This window comes from Dunckerocampus dactyliophorus, chromosome 16, assembly GCF_027744805.1.
Source record: "Dunckerocampus dactyliophorus isolate RoL2022-P2 chromosome 16, RoL_Ddac_1.1, whole genome shotgun sequence".
Taxonomy (NCBI): Eukaryota; Metazoa; Chordata; class Actinopteri; order Syngnathiformes; family Syngnathidae; genus Dunckerocampus; species Dunckerocampus dactyliophorus.
In genome coordinates this window covers 20450126-20475616 of record NC_072834.1, presented here as the reverse complement: position 1 = coordinate 20475616, position 25491 = coordinate 20450126, and the positions used below count along the sequence as shown (strand labels likewise).

General features: G+C 41.1%; 1 protein-coding gene across 9 annotated transcripts in view; it reads right to left on the bottom strand.

Moving 5' to 3' along the window:
* rapgef6 (Rap guanine nucleotide exchange factor (GEF) 6) overlaps window positions 1-25491 on the bottom strand; it is a 130794-nt gene that overhangs the window by 59116 nt on the left and 46187 nt on the right. For 6 of the 9 annotated variants that reach the window (XM_054754989.1, XM_054754991.1, XM_054754992.1 and 3 more), the window contains one exon: window positions 24305-24445. The exons of 2 other annotated variants lie outside the window; for them this stretch is intronic. In XM_054754989.1, the coding sequence (XP_054610964.1) occupies window positions 24305-24445 (141 nt within the window). Of the gene's footprint in view, window positions 1-1784; window positions 4761-24304; window positions 24446-25491 lie in introns of those variants that run through there. One more of the 9 variants, XM_054754997.1, reaches the window with a different exon arrangement.

The window sequence follows — 25491 nt, the reverse complement described above, 5'->3', positions numbered from 1 at the left end:
CCGGCAGGCCCAGAGACGCCTCCACAGCCGGAAAGAAGCCCGCCCGCGCCGGAAGCGCCAATTCCCGCCCACCGCCACCCCCACCCCCAGGGAGCGGAGCCCGGCCCGCCTCGGGCCAACCCCCGCCCGACCCCCGACACAGGGCCGCCCCGCCAAGGGATGCAGGAGGCACACCCTCCACCCACCCGGCGGAGGCACGGGCGGCAGAGATGTATCGCCCAGCACCTGACCCCACGGATCAAACCCCTGTATGCCCCCCCCCCCCCCCCGCCCCCCCCCCAAAAAAAATAAATAGCTAAAATAAATAAATAAAAGTACACACACGCACGCACATACACACTCCTACGCACCCACACACACGCACATAAACACTCCTACGCACAAACACACCCCTATGCGCACGCTCATACACACTCTTACTTACTCCTGTTTTTCAAGCGATCAAGTCTGGTGCTTGTGTGTCTCACCCAACATTACAGTAACATTACTGACACCTAGTGATCAATGTACAGTACTACATATCATCACAACATCTCTCTGAATGCCTAATATATGCATTTTATTTCATTTAGTAATTTTTATGCTTGAAAGTGCTTCATCGAGACCAAGGGTGTCCAAAGGTTTTTCCTGCGAGGGCCACAGTGAAAAATGAAAGGACACAACTTCGCCAATTTGATCACTCTTTTTTGCTCTTTTATCCCCATTTTGTTGTTTTTTTTTTAATTTTCCAAATTTTTCAACTTTCTTCTCACATAATCTTTGTAAATGTTCTTCTAATATTATTTATTCCCACATTATAACTTTCCTCCCAACTTCGAATTCCAAAAATTAAGATTTTGTTTTGTTTGTTTCTTTGTTTCTCATAGTATTATGACTTTTTTTTTAAATGCATTTTTCTTCATAATGTTAAGTCTATGCAACTACAATGATGTTGCCTTAAGAATTTTTTTTTTTTGTAAAATTGTGACTTTTTTTTCCTCATTAGAATCCAGCTTTTTTCTCTTTTTACTTTCTCATAGAATGACAGCTGTTTTTCAACTATTTCAACTTCACTCTTGTAAATTTTTTTCTTGTAATTATGAATTTTTTTGTTTTTTTCTTTCTAAATTATACTTTGTGCCGCCAGCCAATAAAAAAACAGACACCCCTGATCTAGGCAAAAAAACATACATACAATTTGCTTCAATATGCATATGTTTTGACTAAAAATAGGCCACAATCAACCATGAAACAGCAATGATTTGTTAATTTATTTTTAATAGAGTAAAGCTGCAAAATTAAGTGGTGAGGGATTACTGTACTGAAAAGTAAAAAGATGCGGGGTGGCCATTGTGATAGTTTTAATTTTATTAAGTGTATTATTAATATTATTACTAGTACTGTACTTTGTCACTATGTCAGCTTTTTCTCATTACATTACATCTTTTTGCCCCCCCCCCCCCCCCCCCCCCCCATTTTGTTACTTTTTTTTTTTATACAATCTGCTGCTGGTCACAAAACGGCCCCCCGGCTACACATTGGACACCAAAGGAATTTCCTTTGAAGGTGAATGGCAGTCCTGTGGTGTGTTCTTCACTCTTTTTGTTCAAACACCCTCAGTTAAGTGAATTTGCATCCAAGGCTTCCTCAATAGCTGGTTATTTTTATAAATGATCAACAATAAGGTTTCTTCTAGGTATATAAAAGCTGACATTTGCTATGTTTACCCAAGAGTACACACATTCAGCAGGATCAGGAGACACACACACACCAGGCAGAAAAAAAGGGATTACGACATCGCTTACTTTGGAGGACCACGGCTGCAAGCAGTTGGCATAGCAACGGACCAGGAAAGCCATCTCTGACAGAGGGGAGGAGGAGGGAAGTTTCCCCCTCGTTCACCAAAAGATGGAAAAAAAAAGAAAGGGAAGAAAGCCCCCTTCCAAAAAAAAAAGGAGCCAAAGAAGAAGAATCCTCAATGCGTGAATGATGATGACAAAGTATTCCCACAGAGAAGAGGAGAGTTTTCCAATTAAACATCCAAGTTGTGCAAAAACTAAGGGTCACTAATGAGCATCTTCTGCTTTACAGATGTTTTTCTCCTCAGAGGATGAAGCAACAGCATCTTCATGATGCTTCTGCACCACCAACACGAGCCAAGGACCGAACCTCCTCCTCTTTTGCAACTCTTCTAGTGAGCGCCAGGCAAGCATGCGTGAGCCCGCCGGCGAAGCTCCATGGCCGGCGGTGCCCAGCGGCGATCGCCACCCTCCCCTCTCCTCCCTTCGCCCGCTACGGGAGGCTAGTTCCCGACATTCCCACCCCCGCCACCTCCTCACACACTTTGGGTGGCACAAGAAAGAGAGGATGCTGCGCCTCGGAGGACCGGCACGCTAATGAGCGACGGCGGCGCCAATGGCGAGGGAGGGAGGGGAATCCAGCTGGAAAAGAATGACATCACCTGTACAGCGAGAGGGAGGGATGGGAGGGGGATGAGGAAACTGCATTAGATGGATTGGCTGGCGAGGGAGGAAGAGAGTAGGGAGTGAGGAAGGAAAGAAAGGGAGCATCTTTATTGATCTACTGGTAACATAACGCTTAAAGGCTATTGAGGCAACCCCCCCAGCCATCCACCCCATTTTGTGACAGGGGAGGGGGGCTGCACAAATTCAAGAATAAATCACAGTGCCCACCCCCGGCACCCCCTCCCTGCAAGGGCAGATGTAGCCGCACAAAGGCAGCAGACTGACGATAGGACGATGAAGATGGGCTTTCCCCCCTCCAATAAACACAAGACAACTTCCTACATAACAAACTGACACCCCCTTCACTCATTTTTATATCAAAACATTCATTTTTTTCTCCAGAAATAAGCCTTTATTTCCACAGAAAACACATCCCATCATCCCAAGTATGTCGTCATTTATAAATAGGTGATAACACAGGTCAAACATACCGCATACGTGCACCGCTGCTGTTCAACCCCCCCCCCCCACACACACACAATTTTTACAAGTTTACGTCTTTATGCTGCACTGATGATGACTTGCTATGCTAGCTGCAGCCGTCCTGTAGCCATCCTGTAGCCTGTGCAATGTGATGTAAACAAAGAATAATATTGGTGTAAAAGTGACTATAGGGGTGCTATTTCATGTCTAGAGGGCTCTAATAATGGTAAAGTCAAACAGGTTTTCTGTGCTCTAACTACGAAGATATTCCATTTATTAACATTGAATCCTACTTTGCGGAAATTCACTTGTCTCGGTCGGGACTGGAACCAATTAACCGCCATAAACGAAGAACGACTGTAATGTCATCTAGAACAGGGGTTCTCAAATGGTCTCAACCTGGGACGTGCATTTTTCTTCTTCTACGGTCGTTTAAAGCCCAGGTCACAACATGAAAAAAATCAACATGCGACACACACGCCCTTAGTGCATTTCTTGCGTTTTTTGCATGTAGACTGCCCGCAGGAGCCCGTGCGACCAGTTGTGCGACCCACTTTTACTTAAGTAATTTTTATTTTTTTGTTTTGTTTTTATTTGAGTCATTATTTTTTTTTATACTTTTATTGAAGTAATTTTATTTATATTTTTTAATACTTTTATTAAACCATTTACTTTAAACTTTGTTTTATTTTCTTACACTTTTATTTAGGTCTTTTATCGATCCAAGTAAATGTACTTGTCTTTTTCAAATCATGTAATCTTTTGAAACATTTCTACACGTAGTTACATGTCCAAAGTGCATCTAAGAAGGATTTATGAGGCATTTTGTCAAGGAAATGAGGAGCAACATACACTAACTGCATGCATGCAATGCATGAATGAACATTAAATATCAAAAAGACCACCAAATCAGAGATTTCACTTCTAACTGTGCAATGAACATATGTACAAGAAATGTACAACAGCCTCCTGGAACAGCTTTTTCTTTTTCTCCATGGATGCTCCTGGAGTCTCTCTGCTCAATGTGTGTGTTTGTGTGTGTGTGTGTGTGTGTGTGTGTGTGTGTGTGAGAGAGAAACAGACTTCCCCTCCCCTCCGCTCCCCTCCCCTCCTCGCACAAATGCCAGGGAATGACATCATGGTTTTCAGGGGCAGCCAATGGGAAGCGAGCACATGGAGCCCTGCCTTCGGAGGAGCGTTCGTACACACGAGAGGCGGAGGAAAGCAGAGGATGGAAATAGATGAAGAAAAAAAAAAAGAAGAAAAAGGAGTTTCAAAAATAGATCGGGGTTAAAAAAAAAAAAGAATAGGGGGAGGGGCTACAGATTGAATAGAACAAAGGTTGCACAAACATTTCAACACAAATGAAATAAGAACACTGAGCGGATGAAAGGCGACTGAAAGCATGGGTCTTTCTCAAACTCAGCCATCTTGTATAACAATCCAAAGCATGAGGATTCTTGCTCTCATTTGATACGTGACGTACAACGTAACCACGGAAAACTCAAAGGCGGTCGCTGCCGGTAGAAACATGACAAAGCTGAAGGAAGGCGAAGGCGGACGTGAATTTCAACCTCAGCTACATGCGGCCACTTTGTGACGTAGATATCCATCAAAATCAATAGGGTTCTTGCTGCGACACAGCCCAATAACCCCTGAAAAGCTGGCGATTCAGTTGAGAATGGCGACTGTGGCGGACGTGGCTCGACTTCAGCTACCTTAGTCGTCCTCGTTCAAAATCGACACAACTCTAAAACCACTTAAAACAAACCATTCCCAGCGACGGCCACATAGTGAGAAATGACAGTACACATGGACCACTTTGATATTTTGTAAAGCAACACATGTAGATATGCTAAGAAGTTATATATGTATATATGTATGTATGTATATATATATATATATATATATATATATATATATATATATATATATATATATATATATATATATATATATATTTATATTTCAATGCATCTCATATAGGTGAAGCCTATTATCAATATCAACTTCACTCTTTGCTCTTTTTGTTGTTTTTTTTTTCTAAATTTCCCAAACATTTCAACATTCTTCTTACATAATGTTCATACATTTCTTATCGTAATATTCCCATAAATCCCATAATATTTTCACTTTATTCCCATAATATTGTAACAAACAAATTTTCCAAAAATGGCAACTTTGTTTCTCATAATATTACAACTTTTGTTTAACTCTATTTTTTCTTTAATATTTCAACTCTATGCTCCTTTTCCCCATTATTGCTGTTGTTTGTTTTTTTCTAAATATTTAAACTTTCTTCCTAAGTAATATTCATAATTTTTTTCTTATGATTATGACTATTTCCATGATATTTTTACTTTATTGCCATACTATTATCCACAAACAAATTTTCCAAAAATTAAAACGTTATTTTGTTTTGTTTGTTTCTCATAATAACACCACTTTAAAAAAACAACATTTTTTTTCCTCATAATATTACAAGTTTAATCTTGTAAAATTGCAACTGTTTTTCTCCTTAGAATATTACTTTTTGCTCTTAATATTTTGGCTTTATTCTTGTAATATTACCACAAATGTTTCCCTTTTTTTTTTTTTTTTTTTTAAAGTTATCTTGTTAAATTATATTTTTAGAATGTGAAAAAAAAACAAAAAAATTCACAGGCCGCAGCACTTTGGAGCCACACTTTGGACCTCCCTGACTTCTTTAAGCTTGAAAAAGAACTTCGATCTCGGCTACTGTAGCAATTGGTGGATAGTCTTCCAAATCAACTGGGTTCTTCCTGTGACATGACATGGAAAAGGTCACAATTGAAAGAACTGGAACTGATAGGAGGGTCAGGCAGGTACACATCTTAATTTCAACCTCCACCTCAGTTATCTCAGCACATCATTCAAAACCGGCTGAACGAATGTGAGCAGGAGAGGCCAACAAGGTGCACATCCGGATTTGAACCTCATCTTGTTTTAGACGGCCGTCAAAATCAGCAGGGTTCTCGCTCATAAACCGGCCCAGTTTACACGGACACTCGATCTAGAAAAGAGGCCGATATGCTGTTATGTGACAACAAAAACACAAGAGATGTCTCTTTTTAAGCGCCTGCCTGGCGCAAAGACACGCTACAAAAACAACACGGAGGTATGTGCGCGTGTGGAAAAGCAGCAGAGCGCGGCGCCAGGAAGTGCTTCCTGTGCCGCATGCATCCTGCGTAAACGAGCGTGTGTTGTTCTTCTTTTGTTTCCACGAAAGAGGGTCAGTGTGAGTGTGGCGCTGAGGGGTTAACACTTCTACACGCTTTCAAAGTAAAAGTAAACCACAGCTACACCATCGATATGGCCCTTCTCTACGTCTATCAGGACACTGAAAAGACGCTTCTGCCAATCAGACAACAGCAGCGCGTCACACCGGATCACCGTCGTGTACGACTACACAATGGTGCTACTAGGTGAACCACCATCCATGTGGGAGCAAGCAAGAAGGGTGCTGTAGAATGCTAGCGTAAAAACAGTGAAAGCGTTTGGCATCCTTTACAACATTTCACCACTTGGTGGAAAGAAGAATTTCTTAAACAAACAAAAGAGGGCGGGACAATGGCGCAGCATTATTGATGCATCGTTAATTTATATACAGTGGAACAGCGGTTAGAGTCCGCCCCGGTTAGCGTGTTTTCGGTTCATGCCACAATTTTGCCATCATATAAATGATGAATGAAAGGGATAATTCAACATTTAAGCTTACTTTTACCTTCGTTTAAGACACGACGGTTCCTCTTCAACGCCACCTTCCTGTTCTGCTTGTGTCTCACCCAACTTTACAGTAACATTACTGACACCTAGTGACCAGTGTACAATACTACATATAATCAATAAGTCTGTGAATGCATCTTCTGAATGCCCTATATTTGTGCTTTACTTTATTTATCCATTTTTATGCTTGAAAATGCACCACAAAACATCATGATTTATTAATATATGTTTGAAAAAAAAACATGACAGAGTGAAGCCATGAAATTCAAACCGCAGCGTGGCAAGGAACAACTGTACACACCAAAGAGGACAAATGAATTTGGAATTGCTCTATTCAAACTGACAAAAAACCCAAAACAGTACATTACTTTACTTTAGTTACCAGATTTAAATCATCACAATCTGCATGTTTGTGAATTGATTCAGAATCGTCCACGACCAAATCGTGCCGCATCTAAGAATAGGAAATTTCCCGCACTGCTGGGTTTTAGTACCCTTCATGCGTTGTGACATTTTTGTACACAGCGCTTGGTGGAAGTGTTAACAACCAGGATGTAGCATCTCTCGCTGGTGCTACAGTCTTCATCCACTGTAAATATACCACAACTACGCAGCAATAGGCCATGAAGGACACATGATACATAAAGTGTGCTCCTTCAGAAAGAACACAGCAGCATAAACACGCCATCAAAGGATACCTTCGTGTCGGCGTGAGGGTACAGCCCAGCGCAGGACAGGAATTCCTGCCATTTAAAGTGGCCCTTCCCTTCCTGGAGCCCGCAGCATAAGCTCCACCCTCCCACCCAACCTCACATCCATGTTCCTGTACATGCACGAGGGCAGGTTACCACCGTCTTAACGGGAAGCTGAAGATTGGATAGCTGGGAGGGAGGAAGCCTCTGAGGATTAGAGATGTTGAGAGAAGATGGAAGGCGAGTTCACCAAGGTTGTCAACTCTCTCTCTCTCACGCTGATGTCATCCCTAAAATTAGCAGCCCAGTGTACCGTACTGTACAGGCCGGTCTTCCAGAGAGAGACACATAGAGGCGCAATGCGATGGAAGCGAATACATTCCTAATGAGACTTAAGTGCCAGCATGGAGGCAAGAGGAGGACACGTCTTCAACTGCACTGGAGAACGGCAACGCAACAGCTTCAACCACCCAAATAATGACACTTTTGAACAGATACAATTATGCAAACAAAGCAAATTGCTCCTTAATAATGTGAGTTCCCACCCCCCCGCCAACAAGCCCTCAGGAAAGCTGTAATTTAAACCATCTGTACGGCTGCACAACCTTTGTCACATCAGTAAATGGAGTAAAATGAGGGAAGAGCTTAAGTACCACCCATCTTCTTCCGCTTATCTGAGGTCGCGGGGGCAGCAGCCTAAGCAGGGAAGCCCAGACTTCCCTCCCCCCTGCTACTTTGTCCAGCTCCTATCGGTGGATCACCAGGCGTTCTCAGGCCAGTTGAGAGACATAGTCTCTCCAACGTGACCTGGGTCTTCCCCGAGGCTTCCTACCGGTCGGACATGCCCTGAACACCTCCCCAGGGAGGTGCGGATTGGTGCAGACGCCGCATTGGTTTGTTGTGGTGAAGAGAAAGCTGAGCTAAAAGGCAAAGCTCTCAATTTACCGGTCCATCTACGTTCCTACCCTCACCTATGGACATGAGCTTTGGGTAGTGACCTCAGATAAGCGGAAGAAGATGGTTGGATATAAGATATATTAAAATATAGTTATATTATATTATTAATATATAGTCTTCTGCCTATGACGTGAGGCTACAGGGGAAAAAAGCAAATGTACACATAATAGCTCGTCTGGCCACTTTTGTGTTTTTCTTCATCAAACACCAGTTTGAACAATTTGTTCTTTAATATTTTAGAATCTCCTGCTGTCCTTGTGAACACCCTGAGGCTTTAAATTGGTGATGGTTTTTCTCTGCAGACACTATGACGGCCAGTATCTTTAAAAATCATAACAGCGATAATAATAATTAGGGGTTCAACAATACATGTATCTGTATCGAACTGTTGGATACAGTGGTGTCTCTTTGATACCACTATATGGCTCAAACGATACTTTAACCTGAGTCACATGAAATCGTTTAGTTGAGATCAAAGCCCCCTCCTGATTGGCTGTTGCTCCTCTGCGGCGAAGATGAAAGCCCCAGGCGGACGCAATCATCGTCTGGTGGCAGATGGCGTCTCAAGCAGGATGCTAAACGGCATTTTTCATCACTATAATCCAAATTGCTAACGCAATAAGTCAACAGTGAGATGAATATGAATACAATAAATGTCCATCCATCCATCCATCCATTTTCTATACCGCTTCATCCTCATTAGGGTCGCGGGACAATAAATGTCCTCAGTAGTAAAAAAAAAAAAAAAAAAAAGAAAAAAAAGAAAGAAAAAAAAAAAGTCCTCAGTAGCAGCTAGTTCGATTCAAAACCTTCAAAAAGTCAATTGCGCAGTTCCTGCCCTGAACTCCATTATGGAAATCTATTTTTCTACACTTACTTGCTATTATTTTATGATGAATTCAAAAAATCTTTATGGCTCAAGTTTTTCATGTGCTGCCTTGACTTTGGCTGTATTGTCATTTGGATAATTGTAATTTGTTTTTTAAAATTTGTATTTTTTAGGAGTAAACTGAATGTGTACATGAAGCATGGAAACAATGAACACTACATAGTGTGACTGAAATACTACTGAATCTATCTATCTATTGTATTGATGAATTATCTGTCATTATCTTTATTGCCATGCTGAGTTGAATTATGAATTATGTCCTTATTATTTATTTACCAAAAATGAGGTGTGTATAGCTGCAGTACATACATTCAATCTAAAAAAAAATAATTATTTTTGAGTTTAAACAAATGCTGGTAATTTTAAGTAAGTTAAAACAACACAAAAATGCATTTTTTTACATGGAAAAAATATCAAACCAAACTGTGAAATTTCTGTATCCTTGCACCCTGATAACAATATATATGACTACGGGTGTCACGAATTACCTCAGTTCACCAGAACGATACACGAGGTTGGTCTACGAGAACGAGACAAGACAGGATTTTAACTTTACTTTTAAGAAGAGTAGAATAAAAAACATGACAAAACATGACAATATGTCATGTTTTTGCACTTTGTTTGTATGCTAGCGGCCCGCCTCCACCCACCGACACAAAGAGACTGTATGTCTGACAAAAGGGCTCACTCTGTCCATGCCGCTGTTCTGTGGAACAAACGCGCCAAGGTGCTGAAAGCAATGCAGATTGAACCCTCTTCCTGCCTGTTTGGAGGTGCAAGACGAGGAAAACAGGCATGCATGCACATGGCAATATATTGAGGACGGCAGAATTATGCAGTTCATTTTCATTTATTGTGATTCATCAATTATTATGGTCCCAGGCCTAGTGCCCACGAGACTGTTTTTTTATGAACAAGAACCTTTTAATCTTGCGAGATCTTGTGACACCCCTGCATACTGCCACATGTTACCATTTACTATGACTGGGATTTTAACCCCCGTCTCCTTGTACCAAGATTTAAAATCATTTCCCACTGGGCGATGTTTGGTGGGCCAATGAAAGGCTTCTGCGGGCCGTAGTTTATGGAAGTAGTTCCATGAAGGAAGCAGATCTTATTTAATCCTAACTCCTTTCCATAAGTCAGTAATAAAAATGACAAACGATAAAGATAAATGATACTGAGTCATTTGATGGAAAACCTGCACAATAATAGTACACAACAACTGCAAGAAATTTAAATAAATGTTGAAATAAAACCAGCAGTACGGTTTGTCACGTCACCCTTCCACAGAGTGACACTGAAACCCTGAAGGTTGACAAGTGATGCAGAGGTTGAGTCACAGGAAGGATGCATCATGAACACAAGCTGAACCTGTCATCTCATAGCCAGCCATGACTTTTAACCACAGTCCTGGCGCCGCCTGATTGACTTTCAGCAAGTGCGATAGCCTGCGTGAGTCAAAGTGAGGTCAAAGTGATGCTAATGGACACAAAAATGGAGAGGGTGAGGATGGCGTCTGCAGAACTGTCGGCTCAAGATTTGGTGTGTAATGGTGCATATGCAGTGGAACCTTAGCGTGTTTTTCGGTTTACGTTGGACATTTTTGCCAGAATTTTGCCTTGGTTGGCGTATGTTTCCCGGTGCAAAATGGCACGTGTCTTGTCACGTTATTAATACCCTATATGAGTCCAACAGTGTTGTTAATGTTTTTTGTTTTTATTTAAATCACAAAACATCCTACCAAGCATGAAAACCGCAAGTGATTGCCACATCATTTCTGGATAAAATGCTACATTTTTGTCTTTATTGATCACATTGATCACTTCATTGGTCAAATTCCCATCACATTCTGAGGGAAATGCTACAACGAGGGGCAATCGCATCACTGCTAGAATCCCAATGTTATATTACTGATAAAACATTGTGGGCTGCACGGTGGACAAGTGGTTAGCATGTTGGTCAACACAGTAACAGCCTGGAGATCGGGAAGACCTGGGTTCGATTCTCCCCTGGGCATTTCTGTGTGGAGTTTGCATGTTCTCCCCGTGCGTGCGTGTGTTTTCTCCGGGTACTCCGGTTTCCTTTAATTGGCGACTCTAAATTGTCCATAGGTATGAATGTGAGTGTGAATGGTTGTTTGTCTATATGTGCCCTGCGATTGGCTGTCGACCAGTCCAGGGTGTACCCTGCCTGTCGCCCGAAGTCAGCTGAGATAGGCTCCAGCATTCCCCCGCGACCCTAAAGAGGAGAAGCGGCATAGAAAATGGATGGATGGATAACACATTGCATCAGCAAACCTCGTTTTGGTCATTATTCCTTCTAAAGCTTCCAACAAAAAACGAAAAGTACAAAAAATGAGCCAATATTTTTCCCCAAAATATTAACAAAAAATACATTTATGGAGAATAATTATAGCTTGCAGTTATGTAGAAAACAATGTGAAATAATTATAAATGAGGAATGGAGGGAATGTATTTTTGATGTGGCCTTCCCGTACATCCTGGTGAGATTGAATTCCAGTGTTTCTCACCTTCTTTATGAAATTGCTGCCGCTTGCTACTTTCTTTGGCCCCATGGCGGATTATTTAGCAGTCACACTCAATAAAAAAGAGCAAAAGGACTAGTTTCAAGTCCGAGGCAACATTGCTGCAAAACGTTTTGACAAAAAGCCACTCATACAAAATTTAAGGCGTACAAAAACTCAGGTTTGACTGTAGAAGTAACTAATAAGATTCCAAATAAGAGTGTCGGACGAGTCTACAAAAGGTTTGCTGCTACTTTGGAACACCCAACAGACAAGCTTTGCAGACACTTGTGACACAGGAAGCTAGCTAACCGCACAGGCTCAAGTGCAACATTTCCTCAAGGCACCGGGGGGTTGGGGGGCCTTAAATGAACCCTGATCCACCTTGACATTCCCCTTATTGGAATAAAGTTGCACCATTCCAAGCAGCATACACACACGCTCCAACACACACACTTTAGATGAATGATCCCAAGACCATGTGGAGCAGGCTGGCTGCAGGGCTCTTCTAGCTCCTTTCTTACAGAAATGCACTTGTGAGGTCTGACACTGATGTTGGACGAGAAGGCCAGGCTCGCGGTCTCAGATCTAATTCATCTAATTCGGCTGGCCGTCAGGACAGTCAAGTTCCCAGAAAAGTTGAAGCGTTCAACCTCTTGGATTAAGAGTGGGACCTCGCTTACGTTCATATGCGTGTAAAGTAAGAATGTAAATATCTTTGTGGTAGACGATTCACTACACCTCACTACACGATTCAAAAACGATATCTTTAAAAAACAGAATGATTCAATATGATCTGATACAGAGTACAGACGACACAAGTGGGCAAACACTTTTTCACACCACTGTATATGACAAAACTGAGATGCAGTTTTTCAGTTTTTCTTGAAATATATATAACTTATACATATCTACATGTGTTGCTTTCCAAAATATCAACGTGGCAAGGTTGCATCTTTTCATTTTTCCTCAATGTGGCCCTAAAAGTTTGGACAGGCCTGAATTAGAGCACTTGCAGTACAGTATATACTGTACAGTAGCACGATCCTTACAAATCCTGTACTAAACTTCCTGCTTGAATCTGTAATGCAGCACACACAGTGCAATAACACAGGGTGGCCTTGTTGGATCAATCAAATGATCAAATATCCTATCAATCAATATATTGTCTGTATGAAAGGTTTTGGGGCATCACAGAAGGGAATGTTCTTGTGAGGAAACAAGCACGAGGCTGCACGAGCGTGCAGTGTTGTTGTGTTACGGCTGTTATGAGTCTGCGGAGGATGTGCCGGCACTCCTGGTAGACAAAAATGGAAGGATCAGGTTTCGGGATCGATGCAGATCGATCCCGAGCAGAGCCACGTGAGAAGATGACAAATGATAACAAAGCAGCACTGGAAAAGTCCACATCTTTCCCCCACAACCCTTTTCTTCCGCTGAGATCACAACGCATACGTGGACTTTTAGACACGGAAGTGCTTCCGGATCCTTCTTCCTTGGACCGCAAGGTTGGAAAAGGCGCAGCCATTCACAAAACTTGCACCTTCATTTCATTCACAGCACGGCCATTAAGAGACTGAGCAGACAGCAGAGATCATGGATTACTGACGTTATTATGCCTCCATGAATAACATCCTCTGTTTTTGCACGCATGGCTGCAATACTCCCCCCTCCCCAAAAGACAGGACAAATCCCACCTTAAAAGAAAGGCTCCACAAGCGTCTGTCAAATAAAAATGCTATGTGGTCCATTTTACATGCATCTGTTTCTGCTAAAGATAGCCCCTTTCCTCTCTGCCACCCACAGTGCTTTCCCAAAACACAACAGGTGCCTCACACACACACACACGCACACTAAAAAAGTGCAGTATTTTGTAGGTGCTAAACTTCTTTTTACACTTGCATGAAGAACGTTCAACATGCTGTGCTTTGTAAACATCACCCGTACTGTCAGTACATGTTTTACAGTTTGACCCTGGAACAGATTATTTCTATTTTTCGATGGAGGAAATGCTTGTTTTGTTCACATTTTAACTTCTTTTTACACTTGTACGGCAAGTAAAATTGTTCAAAATGATGTGCTTTGTAAACATCACCTGTACTGTCAATACATGTTTTACAGTTTGACCCTGAAACAGACTATTTCTATTTTGCTAATGGGAAATCATTGTTTGCTTCAAGTGATGGTCGTGCCTAACATTTTTTACTCTTGTACGGCAGTAAAAAATGCTAAATACTACGGTAGTGTATTTATCCATTCACTGGTTCGATTCATCGATTTATCTTCCAATGATCCAACTACATGGATCTGTGCACAGCAAGTTTCCATTGCGGACGGCATACATCGATTTAACATCGTTTAAAATGTCATCAATCGATTGAATCAATACTAGGAAATAAAGCATTAGATTTAAGTACGGCAGGCTTCATATACAGTATGTGTGTGTTTTTTATCACTTTCAATTACAAAGACTCGATAAAGCCGATAACGACATGCAGTCTGTGTCTGTGACGTCATCGTCTTCCGGGTATGTGGTGGTCATGGGAGTTGTAGTGCACCTGTGAAATACAGTTGATTCGCATCTTCCTCTTTTGGTCAGTTAAGTGGCATTTATGGGGACAATATGTATACAATATATATAATTACAATATATATATATTTTGTACTCCTCGAGACGGTAGCTTACGGTCCAACAAGCAGCGCCGCTTCGTGACGTCAACATACAGCGCGGCGTGTCCAGGTCAAAACATACGCTTACGTACGCGGAAGCAATAAATGGTGCGCGGTTGCTTGCGCCGGGGAGGAAGGAGAGGAAAGGTTGGGAAGCCGTAATTTCTGTTGGCCGTTTATTCATTTTGTCACACATTTACACTTGCATTTATGAATTCTTCTTTTGCGTGACCACATTTCCTTGCACTGCTGCGTGCCACCTGCCATCGCTTCACACGCAAAGTATCTTTTTTGCTCTCATAATTATCGAAACTTATCATGAACCCACCACACCACAGTATCCTGTTCAGTGTCTCTGTTAAGTGCGCCATCAAGATGGAGAACCCATCCCGACCGTCTCAGCGCCAAAGGGTACAAGGAGGTCACATTACTTCCTAGTTGCTGCAGTCGAGGAAAAGGCTTCTTGAGACGTCATCTGTACTTCTGTGAAGAAGGTGTCAAACGTTTCGCTCCTCATCCGAAGAGCTTCGTCAGCGAACTAATAAGTGCTGGTAGCCTAGGCCTTAAATACAGTAAGAGTGGGCGGAATTGTGCCAACACCCTCCTCCTATTGGTTCCTTACACTAAGCCTGGGCGGAGTAGTGGTATAATCCTCTCCTGCTATTAACACCTCCGATAAAAGGGAAGTGTCGCTCCCTGAGTTGGGTATGAACGACTCTGATACTGGCTCGTTAGCATCTATTGTTCTGGCTCGGCCCTGGCTTCACCTCATTTGCAAGACGAAGAGCTGTGGGTTTTGGTCTCAGTAACCTGCTGAACACCATCTCAAGAAGCCCTTTCCTCGATGGACAACTCCTGTACGACTGAAAGCCTACACAGACGTAGTTGCTGCAGTGTTCTTTCAAATGGCTGCTCTGATCAGGTGAGAAGGTTTCAACACTTAATTGAAGATACCATACCACATTCATTTGCTGGGGTATTTGCATAGAGTCCTCACCTTTGGGTGTAAAGTGCAGGTTTGCATTGCACTATTTAAAGTAAATGGCAAGCTATACCACCCTCTGTTCATCCTGACTTTGTACTGCATTTTTTTTTTAAATGTTTGTACTCATTGATAATTCACTCTTAAGTATGTCAGCATTATTAATCATTTGCTTGGAGAAATGACCGCGCTCGGGTGCCCTTCACAGATATCTACCAGGTAAAAGGTTAACCTAGCAGAACATCAAGCAAGAAGGGAACACACGCCGTTCGCACGCCAGAATTGCAACAGGAGAAAGGTACACTTACCAGAGCCAAATCCACCTCAGCAGGCCCAGGTTTGGGCCTGTGTCGGTAAGTTTCCGCTTTATTCCGGCCAGTCCGTCGATCACCTAAAGCGGGCTCCGGTAGGAGCCCGTGCGAGTAAGTCTTGTTTTGTGCCATTATCTGGTGGCAACATTCGAGACCAAGTCGGTAGTTCAAAAAACTACGAATGGTACTGGCCGCTGTGTCTATCGTCCACAGTTCCTGCTAATGCGCCCTGCTAGCCGCATTAGCTCCAGACTAGCAACTCGCTTCCTGCCGTCCTGTTCCTGTGCTGACATCGACGTCTCCCGCTGGTACAGTCATCACAGAGCCTACGGCCCTCATCACCAAGACCCAACAATTGCCACTTGACTTCTGCCTTCATCACTAAGTCTTGACAACTGCCATCACGGACGTTGCTAGCGAAGGCTAGTGAAGCTAACGTTAGCTGCAAAGGCCACCGCAGGGCCTACAGGCCTCTGCCTTCACTGCTGCGACCTGCCGTTTGCTGCTGGGTTCCATCCCTCACCACCGAGAACACAGCTGCAATCGCCAGACGAGACTGCAACTGACAAAGACCGAGAAACATGGCTACCAAAAGGGACATGGAGGAACTAAAAAGGTCAAACGAAGAACTACGGAAGTCTGTGGAATTTATGAGTCATCGCATGGAAGAAGTCACAAGTAAGCAAGACACATTAATTAACATGATGCAAGAGATCAAAGTGTTGAAGAGACAAAATGAGGAGAAAGATGTCTTAATTGCAAACCTGGAAAGTAGATTATCTGAGCTGGAACAATACACACGAATGAATGATGTGATTGTCACCGGGTTACCAACACGACCTCGGTCATTTGCTGCAGCAGTATTGCCAAGGGGGGACGGGACAGTTGGTGGGAACCAAGATTTGGACTTTGTCGAACAGCAAGTGGTAGAGTTTTTGCAAGATAAAGGAATTAATATACACATAGATAATATAGAAGCCTGTCATCCTCTCCCACAGAAAGACAAAAGTAAACCAGCAACCGTCATCATGAGGTTTTTCAACAGAAAATGTAAAAACAAATTATTGCGGCAAGGTAAGATGCTTAAAGGAACAAATGTTTACCTTAATGAACACCTGACCAAAAATAATGCGGAAATAGCAAAGAGAGCTAGATATCTACGGAAAGAAAGAAAAATACAAGCAACTTGGACCTCCAACTGCAAAATTTACATAAAGTTAAATGGAACACCAGAACAAGCAAAAGTACTAATGGTCAGGAGTCTGAAGGATCTGGAGAAACTAATATAATACAAATTGTCTTATTGATAATAGCTCATGATTGACTTCATGACGATGGTAGCTGGTTAACATATGTAGACATTAAACTACTACACTTCATAACACATACAAACAATATTGGAGGAGGACATAGACCCAGACACAAACTTCTTTTCTCATATCAGAAATGACTGCTGCTACTATACAGATGAACAATACAACGACAACTTTAATATAGGCAATAAGTTGTCAATCATTCACATTAATAGTAGAAGTATGTATGCAAATTATAATAACATCAAACAATACTTGAGTCTATTTAAGGAACCCTTTAAAATAATCGCTATCTCAGAAACTTGGATTAATGACTACAAAGGCGTGGACTTTGAGCTGGAAGGTTATGACATGAACTATGTCAATAGGAACAACAAAAGTGGAGGAGGAGTGGCTGTGTATGTGGATACAAATCTGAATTATAAAGTGGTAAAGAACATATCAATTGCTATTGACAACATTCTAGAATGCATAACTATTGAAATCAGTAAAGAGAAAAGTAAAAATGTACTAATAAGTTGTATATACAGAACACCTAAGTCTAGCATTGAAATATTTGAGGATTGGATCAAAGCAACATTCACAGACACTAGCCAAAAAATAATCTTTTTATGTGGAGATTTCAATATTGACCTTCTAAATTCAAATAACCAAAACAGAATAGATAACTTTCTAGATACAATGAACAGTTTAAGTCTTTATCCAAAAATCACCAGGCCAAGCAGAATTACAGATCACAGCGCAACATTAATTGACAACATATTTACCAATGATTTCGACGACAACACGACAAGTGGACTGTTAATTAATGATATTACTGACCATCTTCCGGTGTTTACCATTTATAATGAAAACTATAAAAAGAGAAAGAAGGACCATATCAGGACAGTCAGAAGATCACATACAGAGGAAAGTATTAGTGCTTTTAGGAAAGATTTGGAAAAACAAAGATGGGAGTGCGTATATAGTGAGAATGATGTGAACGAGGCGTACAAAAACTTTCTTAATGTTTACATGAAGTGCTATAACAGACATTGTCCACTGAGAGAAGTATTTAATAAGCAAAGGAAGAGAAATCAGCCATGGATGACCAAGGGACTAATAAATGCCTGTAAGAAGAAAAATACACTATATAGGAGATTTATCATTCTAAAAACTAAAGAAGCAGGAAACATATATAAAACATACAAAAATAAGTTAACAAACATCCTGAGAGTGTGCAGGAAAGAATATTATAGTCAATTATTAATCAAGAATAAAAACAACACTAGAGCAACATGGGGCATTCTAAACAGTATTATACGGAACGGTGCAAAGAAAGACTACCCTCTTTATTTTATAGAAGGAAATGATAAATATGATAATATGAATCAGGTAGTTGAAAAGTTCAACAATTACTTTGTAAATATTGGACCGGATTTGGAAACAAAGATCCCAAATTACCCACCAGTAGAAGAAAGAAATGAGATCATAGACAATAATCCCAATTCCATGTTCCTCACTAACGTCACACAAAAGGAAATCATAGATATTGTCAACAAATTCAAAGCGAAAACATCAACCGATTGCAACGGAATAGAAATGGAAACGATAAAAAGGGTTATAAATGAGATTGTACAACCGCTAACGTACCTTAGCAACCTATCATTCCAGACAGGTAAATTCCCAAATAAAATGAAAATAGCTAAAGTAGTTCCAATCTATAAAAATGGAAACAAACATCAATTCACAAATTACCGACCAGTGTCCTTACTGCCACAATTTTCCAAAATCATTGAAAAACTATTTAATAACAGGTTGGACAATTTTATAAAAAAAAAATGAGTTACTCACGGAGAGTCAATACGGATACAGAAGCAACATTTCAACTTCCATGGCACTGATAGAACTTACACAGGAAATCACCAATGCTATAGATCATAGAAAGTGCACGGCTGCAGTATTTATGGATTTAACAAAAGCCTTTGACACAATTAATCATGATATTCTAATCACTAAACTAGAAAGGTATGGAATTAGAGGGTTAGTCTTGAACTGGGTTAAAAGCTACTTAGCTGACAGGAGGCAATATGTGAAGCTAGGAGAACATACGTCCGAGGAGTTAAACATATCATGCGGCGTTCCCCAGGGGTCAATTCTAGGACCAAAACTATTCAATCTATATATAAACGACATCTGTAAAGTCCCAAGAGACCTAAAGCTAGTATTATTTGCAGACGATACAATCGCATTATGTTCTGGAGACAGCACACCAGAGCTAGTACAACACATCACAGATGAACTAACTCTACTAAAAAGATGGTTTGATAAAAACAGACTATCACTGAACCTCAGTAAAACTAAAGTAATGCTATTTGGTAAGTGTAAAAAAGAAACGTACCAGCAAATACAAATTGATGGGGTAGACATTGACAGGGCGAACGAAAATAAATTTCTCGGGGTTATAATAGATGAGAAGATGAACTGGAAATCTCACATTAAAAATGTAAAACATAAAGTGGCAAGAAACACCTCAATACTGAATAAAGCTAAATTTGTCCTTGATCAAAAAGCACTACATACGCTCTACTGTTCACTGATATTACCATATCTAACTTATTGTGCCGAGTTATGGGGCAATAACTATAAAAGTGCACTTCAGCCACTAACTGTGCTACAAAAAAGGTCAGTCAGGATCATCCATAATGCTGCCTACAGAGAACACACAAATTCCTTATTTATAAAATCACAATTATTAAAGTTTGCGGATCTAGTAAACCTTCAGACGGCTAAAATTATGCATAAAGCAAACAATAACCTTCTACCGAAAAATGTAAAACAATTCTTATCAACAAGAGAGGAGAAATATGATCTGAGAGGAAAATTTAACCTAAAACACCTATATGCACGGACAACACTGAAAACTTTCAGCATTTCTGTATGTGGAATCAAGTTGTGGAACGGATTGAGTAAGGAACTCAAACAATGCACAACAATGAGCGATTTTAATAAAAAGTACAAGCAGTTGATGTTCACAAAATACAAAGAAGAAGAGACCTGAACCACTGTGTACATACAATACAACATCTAACCATTACTATACTGACTATTAACTCTTCATTGTGGTGAGTACATGGTCTGTACTCATTCATTATCAATCAAACACTTCTTCAATCATTCTATCAGTTATCATTATGCCTGTAGCTTCCTTGTAGTAAGTGAAAACCTTGTTATGATCGCACTATATTGTCATGTAGCCTTACAAAGCATACCTGGAAGAAAAAGAGGTGAGTGAATGTATTGCAATTGATGTGAAGCTGATGAGGGGTAGGATTAAATAAGCTTTGCTTCTTCCTACTCCTTTTTGGACATGCAAAACTGTGAACTGTATTGTGTGATGTGCAACTGTTTGACTTGTATGCATGTTCAAGATGAATTAAAACCATGAACCATGAACCATTTATACATGATTCCCTTACAAAAAAACAACGTGAATCTAGGAAACTTCACCTGCACTGTCCACTATCCAGGTATTTATTTCACAGTCACTGGTTGAATTTTTGGCTACAAAGTTACTGAATCGATTTAAAGTTATTGAATCGTTTCGGATCGTATCATTTTAAATGAACCAATATCGTCCTTGAATCATAGCGGGTAACCACGAATCGTTATTGAAACAAATCGTTACACCCCTATTAAAAACCTTACTTACAAATATCACTCATACAGTTCAAAGGTTTTATGATGACCACGGTTTGACTCTGGAACAGACTATTTATATTTTCCTAATGGAGAAATCATTGTTTGGTTCAACTGACAGCAGTGCTTAAGTTATTTTTACACTTGTGTCAGTTACGAATATTACTTGTCAATATCACAGCTATTAAAAGTGTTTATGAGGGCTACAGTTTGACCCAGGAACAGATTATTTCTGTTTTCCTGCGAGGAAATGATGGTTTCCTTCAAGTGACAGAAACTTCTTTTAACACTTGTGTGAGAGATTATTTTGGTTTTCTTAAGGTTGAAATGCTTGTTTTGTTCAACTGTTGACTTCTTTTTACACTTGCATAACAGTTAAGAATGTTAAAAATGCTGTGCTTGGAAACATCACACCCACAGTTAACGCAGGTTTTATGGTGGCCACGGTTTGACCCTGGAATAGATGATTACTATTTCCTTTACTCCTAACGGGCACACCTGTAATTGATGACTTTGTGACTACTCATTTGTGACTACCCATTTTTGGTCTGTTCTTCTTATCCGTCTCATTTTACTGTTTTTTTTTTCTTGCAGTTGAGTACTTCTCTGTTGGACACTGAAAACGTCTGCCACGCTTTGGGAGTTCCTATTGTTTTGGATTTCTCCATGGTGTGCTCTTTTGTCTCATCGCTTTGTGTTTCACCTTATGACTAAAAAATGTATTTTTGTTGCATCTCACTACCTCCCGTTTCTGCATCTGGGGTCCACCAAAGAACAAAACTTAACAGCATGTACTCCTTTATGATGCTGAGTTATTGTTGGACGGGAAAAACCTTTCTAAAAACTTGGAAGGACTTGTGCTGGACTTTAGGGTTTCTACTGTACTGGACTAGAAAGTAGAAAGGTCCTAACTGGCTGTTGACATAATCAATAACACACGCACACACACACGGAGGAGAGAGACAAACATGTTTCACTCATGTTTTTACAACAATGATGTATGCTTTTTCTTTCTATGTGTGGTCACGGGCCTCATGACTCACTGCCAACGCAAGATGTCCTGTTTGCGACACATCCCGCCTGTTTGTGAATGTGTTTTTGAGTGTGTGTACATGACATTGCATGGACTTTGCATAACAGCAGTGAGGAAGAGTGTGGGGTAAAGTGGAGGTGGTGGAAGAATCATCCTGATACTGATGATCCTGATACTGCAGCGGTGAGGTGGCGAGGGACACTTTTGGGTAATCCCCTGTGGAAATCCCCGCAGAGTACGTGCACGTGTGTGTGGCAAGGATCGATTAGAAAAGCCCCTAACTGTCACATTGATCCTATCAGAGAGAGGGGGACACACGCACTTGCGCTTCGAAAAGGACACATTTGTGCAATTTCTCTACAAGAAAACTTTGGATTTTTTTTTGCCTTCAGACTAACTAAACACAAACACACCTGCACCACCTAATGAGATGCTGCCCTCCACCAACGCTGGACAATCTTAATTAAGTCAGTATGACTTGCGCTGCAGTTCCTTTCCAGTCCCGTAGATAGCAACAATAACGCGCATTACAGTAATCCCTTGTTTATCGCAGTAAATCGGTTCCGAACCCAACGGTGACAAGTCAATTTCAAGTCATAAAAAAAGATTCCTTATATATAAACTGAATATTTTGGTAGTTAGAGCAAAGAATACCTGTTTACGGCCTTATAAATACGTGTTTTAACATTATTAGAGCCTCTAGGCATGAAATAACACCCCTATAGTCACATTTACACTCCTATTACCGAACATAGTAATAGAGTTCTTGTGGTGGCTAATGTAACATTTCTGACACCCTAGTGACCAGTGTTGAACAGTACATATCATCGCAACCCTTAGATGCCAGATGAGGTGGCTTGGGCAACTGGTCAGGATGCCTCCCAGGCGCCTCAGGTGTTCAGGGCACCTCCAACCAGTAGGAAGCCTCGGGGAAGACTCAGGACACGTTGGAGAGACTATGTCTCTCAACTGGCCTGGAAACGCCACAGGATCCGCCAGGTGGAGCTGGACAAGGGGCCGGGGAGAGGAAAGTTTGGGCTTCCCCACTTCGGGTGCTTGCCCCCGCGACCCGGCCTCGAATAAGCGGTAGAAGATGGATGGATGGATAGGCCAAAAATACATATTTTCTTCAATAGGCATGGTAAATGGCCGTTCACTTGTATAGCGCTTTTCCACCTCCAAGGCACTCAAACACTGCTAGCACAGTGCTAGCAGTGTTTAACTACTGATGACGCAGCATCAGGAGCAACTGGGCGTTCAGTATCTTGCCCACGGACACTTTGACACGATATTTTATTTCATTTATTTTGACAAATAGGCCGTATTCAACCATGAAACAGCAATATGTTTTGCAAAGCCATGAAAGAGTGAAGCCGACAAATTCGAATCTCGATGCAGCGAGGGCCGACGGTGCATAACACATGTCAACCACAGCGCTGTCTGCTGGAACCGGTGGGTAGCTGCCTCTGTTGCAAGTGACCTTAACGCAAAAAGTTAATTTGATGAGAACAACATCGTAATAATGACAAAAATTTACTTTTTAGTAGCATAACTTTCTTGAACTAGTAAAGAAAGGTGTGATTAAAAAAAAAAGTTATTAAATTATTTTTAAAAAAGACACAAAACAACAAATACGTTGTAATTTGTGGAAAATTAGTTTGAGGAAAAAGTTAGAATGTTACCAGAATAAATATAATAATATAATATAATATATAATATAATAATATTATGGAAGTAAAGTCATAGTTACAAGAACAAAATTTACAAGAATAAAGTTGAAACAGTTGGGAATTATAAAAAACAAACTGCATAAATGAAAAAAGCTGTCATTTTATGAAAATGAAGACAAAATAGTCAGAGAAAAAAAGCCATATTCTAACTGGAAAAAAGGTGCACTTTTACAAGAATGAATATGTAAAATGCCGAAAAATTATGTAATTTTAATAGCATAGAGATTAAATATTAAAGAAAAAAATATCATATTTTGAAAGTCGTAATATTATGAGAAACAAACAAAACTGAAACTGCCATTTTTGGAAAATTAGGTGGGGGGAAAAGTTTGAATATTATGGGAATAAAGTCAAAATATTAATATTAGAAGAAAATTTAGAAAAAATTATTACAACATTTGAGAATTTACAAAAATTAAGTTGAAATATTATAAAAATTGGGGGAAAAAAAGAGAGCAAAGAGTGAAGTTGATATTAATAATAGCCTTTTTCACCTATATGACAAAGCTGAGATGCATTTTTTTCTTGAAATATATACAGTATAACTTCTTAGCATATCTTTACAAAATATCAAAGTGGCAAAGTTGCATCCTTTCAGTTTTCACTACGTGGCCCTCGCTGGAAGAAGTGTGGACACCTCTGGTGTAGGGTCTAACCCATCAATCGATAAATAGAAAAAGAAAGCTTGAGCTGAATCGGCTAAAAAAATAATGGTGAGTTGCAGCCCTAGATGTGAGCATGTCTTGCAGAAGCTGACTAAAACAATGAGTGACCCGCCGGGTTACAAACATGTGGTTTCACGTGAATAATGATCACGTCGCGGCGGGGCGCATGAGCGTCTGTCCTACCTTGTACCCGGCCGGTTCCTGTCCGTCTGTGATGAGTTCCCGCTCCCCCTTAGGGTTGATCCTCCTGAAGCGGCGGCGCGAGCGCCGCTGGGAACCCTCTCTGTGCAGGAAGCCGTCGTCCCCTTCTCCGCTGTTGTCCACCTGCAACACACAGCGGGCAGTGTCCTCAGAACAGCACCGTCTGACAGACCCACGTGCACCGGCCTCATCCTGACAGCCCTGTGAGCGACTTCGACGGAGGAGTAGGGACTTTTGGATCTCAGGAGCAGAACTCCAACTTGAAGCATTGCCTTTTGGGTTCTTATCCTCCGCGCTTTGGTTGTTAGGGTTCTGCTCTTCCTTTTCCTGTGTCTCTGCTTCAGGTCTGAGAGCTTCAGAGATCCGGCCCTGCTGGTCGGCGGGCTCCTGGTTGAATATCCAGTTCTTCCAGAGAGTAGAAAGACGATTCCAACGGAGCACACTCATCCGGACTGCAGGACGGGATAACAGTGTGCGGGAAATACCACCAGAGAGGAAGAAAACTCAATCCCAATTTCAGGAAATCCTGCATTTACATGCCGCCACAGTAAAGATGCTGGCCTTCAGCCCCTGAGTTGAAGACCGCCATCGAGAGTTTCATCTGCTCAACACGTTGCAAAGTCTCAAAGTGGCTCACATGCTCGAGCACACGCTGACGCCGTCGCTTCCTCCAGGAAACTACACAAACACCCTCACGAGGCACAAGAGCAAGAAGCAAAAAAAAAGAAAGAGACTAGGTCTACACGATGCATTCCCAGGCCTGTTTGTGTCAGGCTGTTGTTGCAGCAGGAATGTGTTGTTTTGTTGCCGTGTGGCATCGTGCTGACTGACAACAGTCGTATTGTGTCCCCACAGCACAGCCTGGGAGGAAGCCTAAGTACACTTCATGAGGTTGCATCATTACAACCCTTCAGTTATTCCTCAATGTTGTTTTCGGCGACCTATGCTGGACTTTTTAGGAACAGGTACAGTTGCAGTCAAAAGTTAGGGGACAATATCTCATGCTACTGAATACAAAAGTGTGTCCAAACTTTTGACTGCATACTGTATATAATTTTGGATTGAACATTTTTTTAAATGCTTGACATCCCTATAGTCACCTTTACACTCCAATTACCCAATATAGTAGACATTTTTGAGAAAATAAGACACATTAGGCATAGAACTAG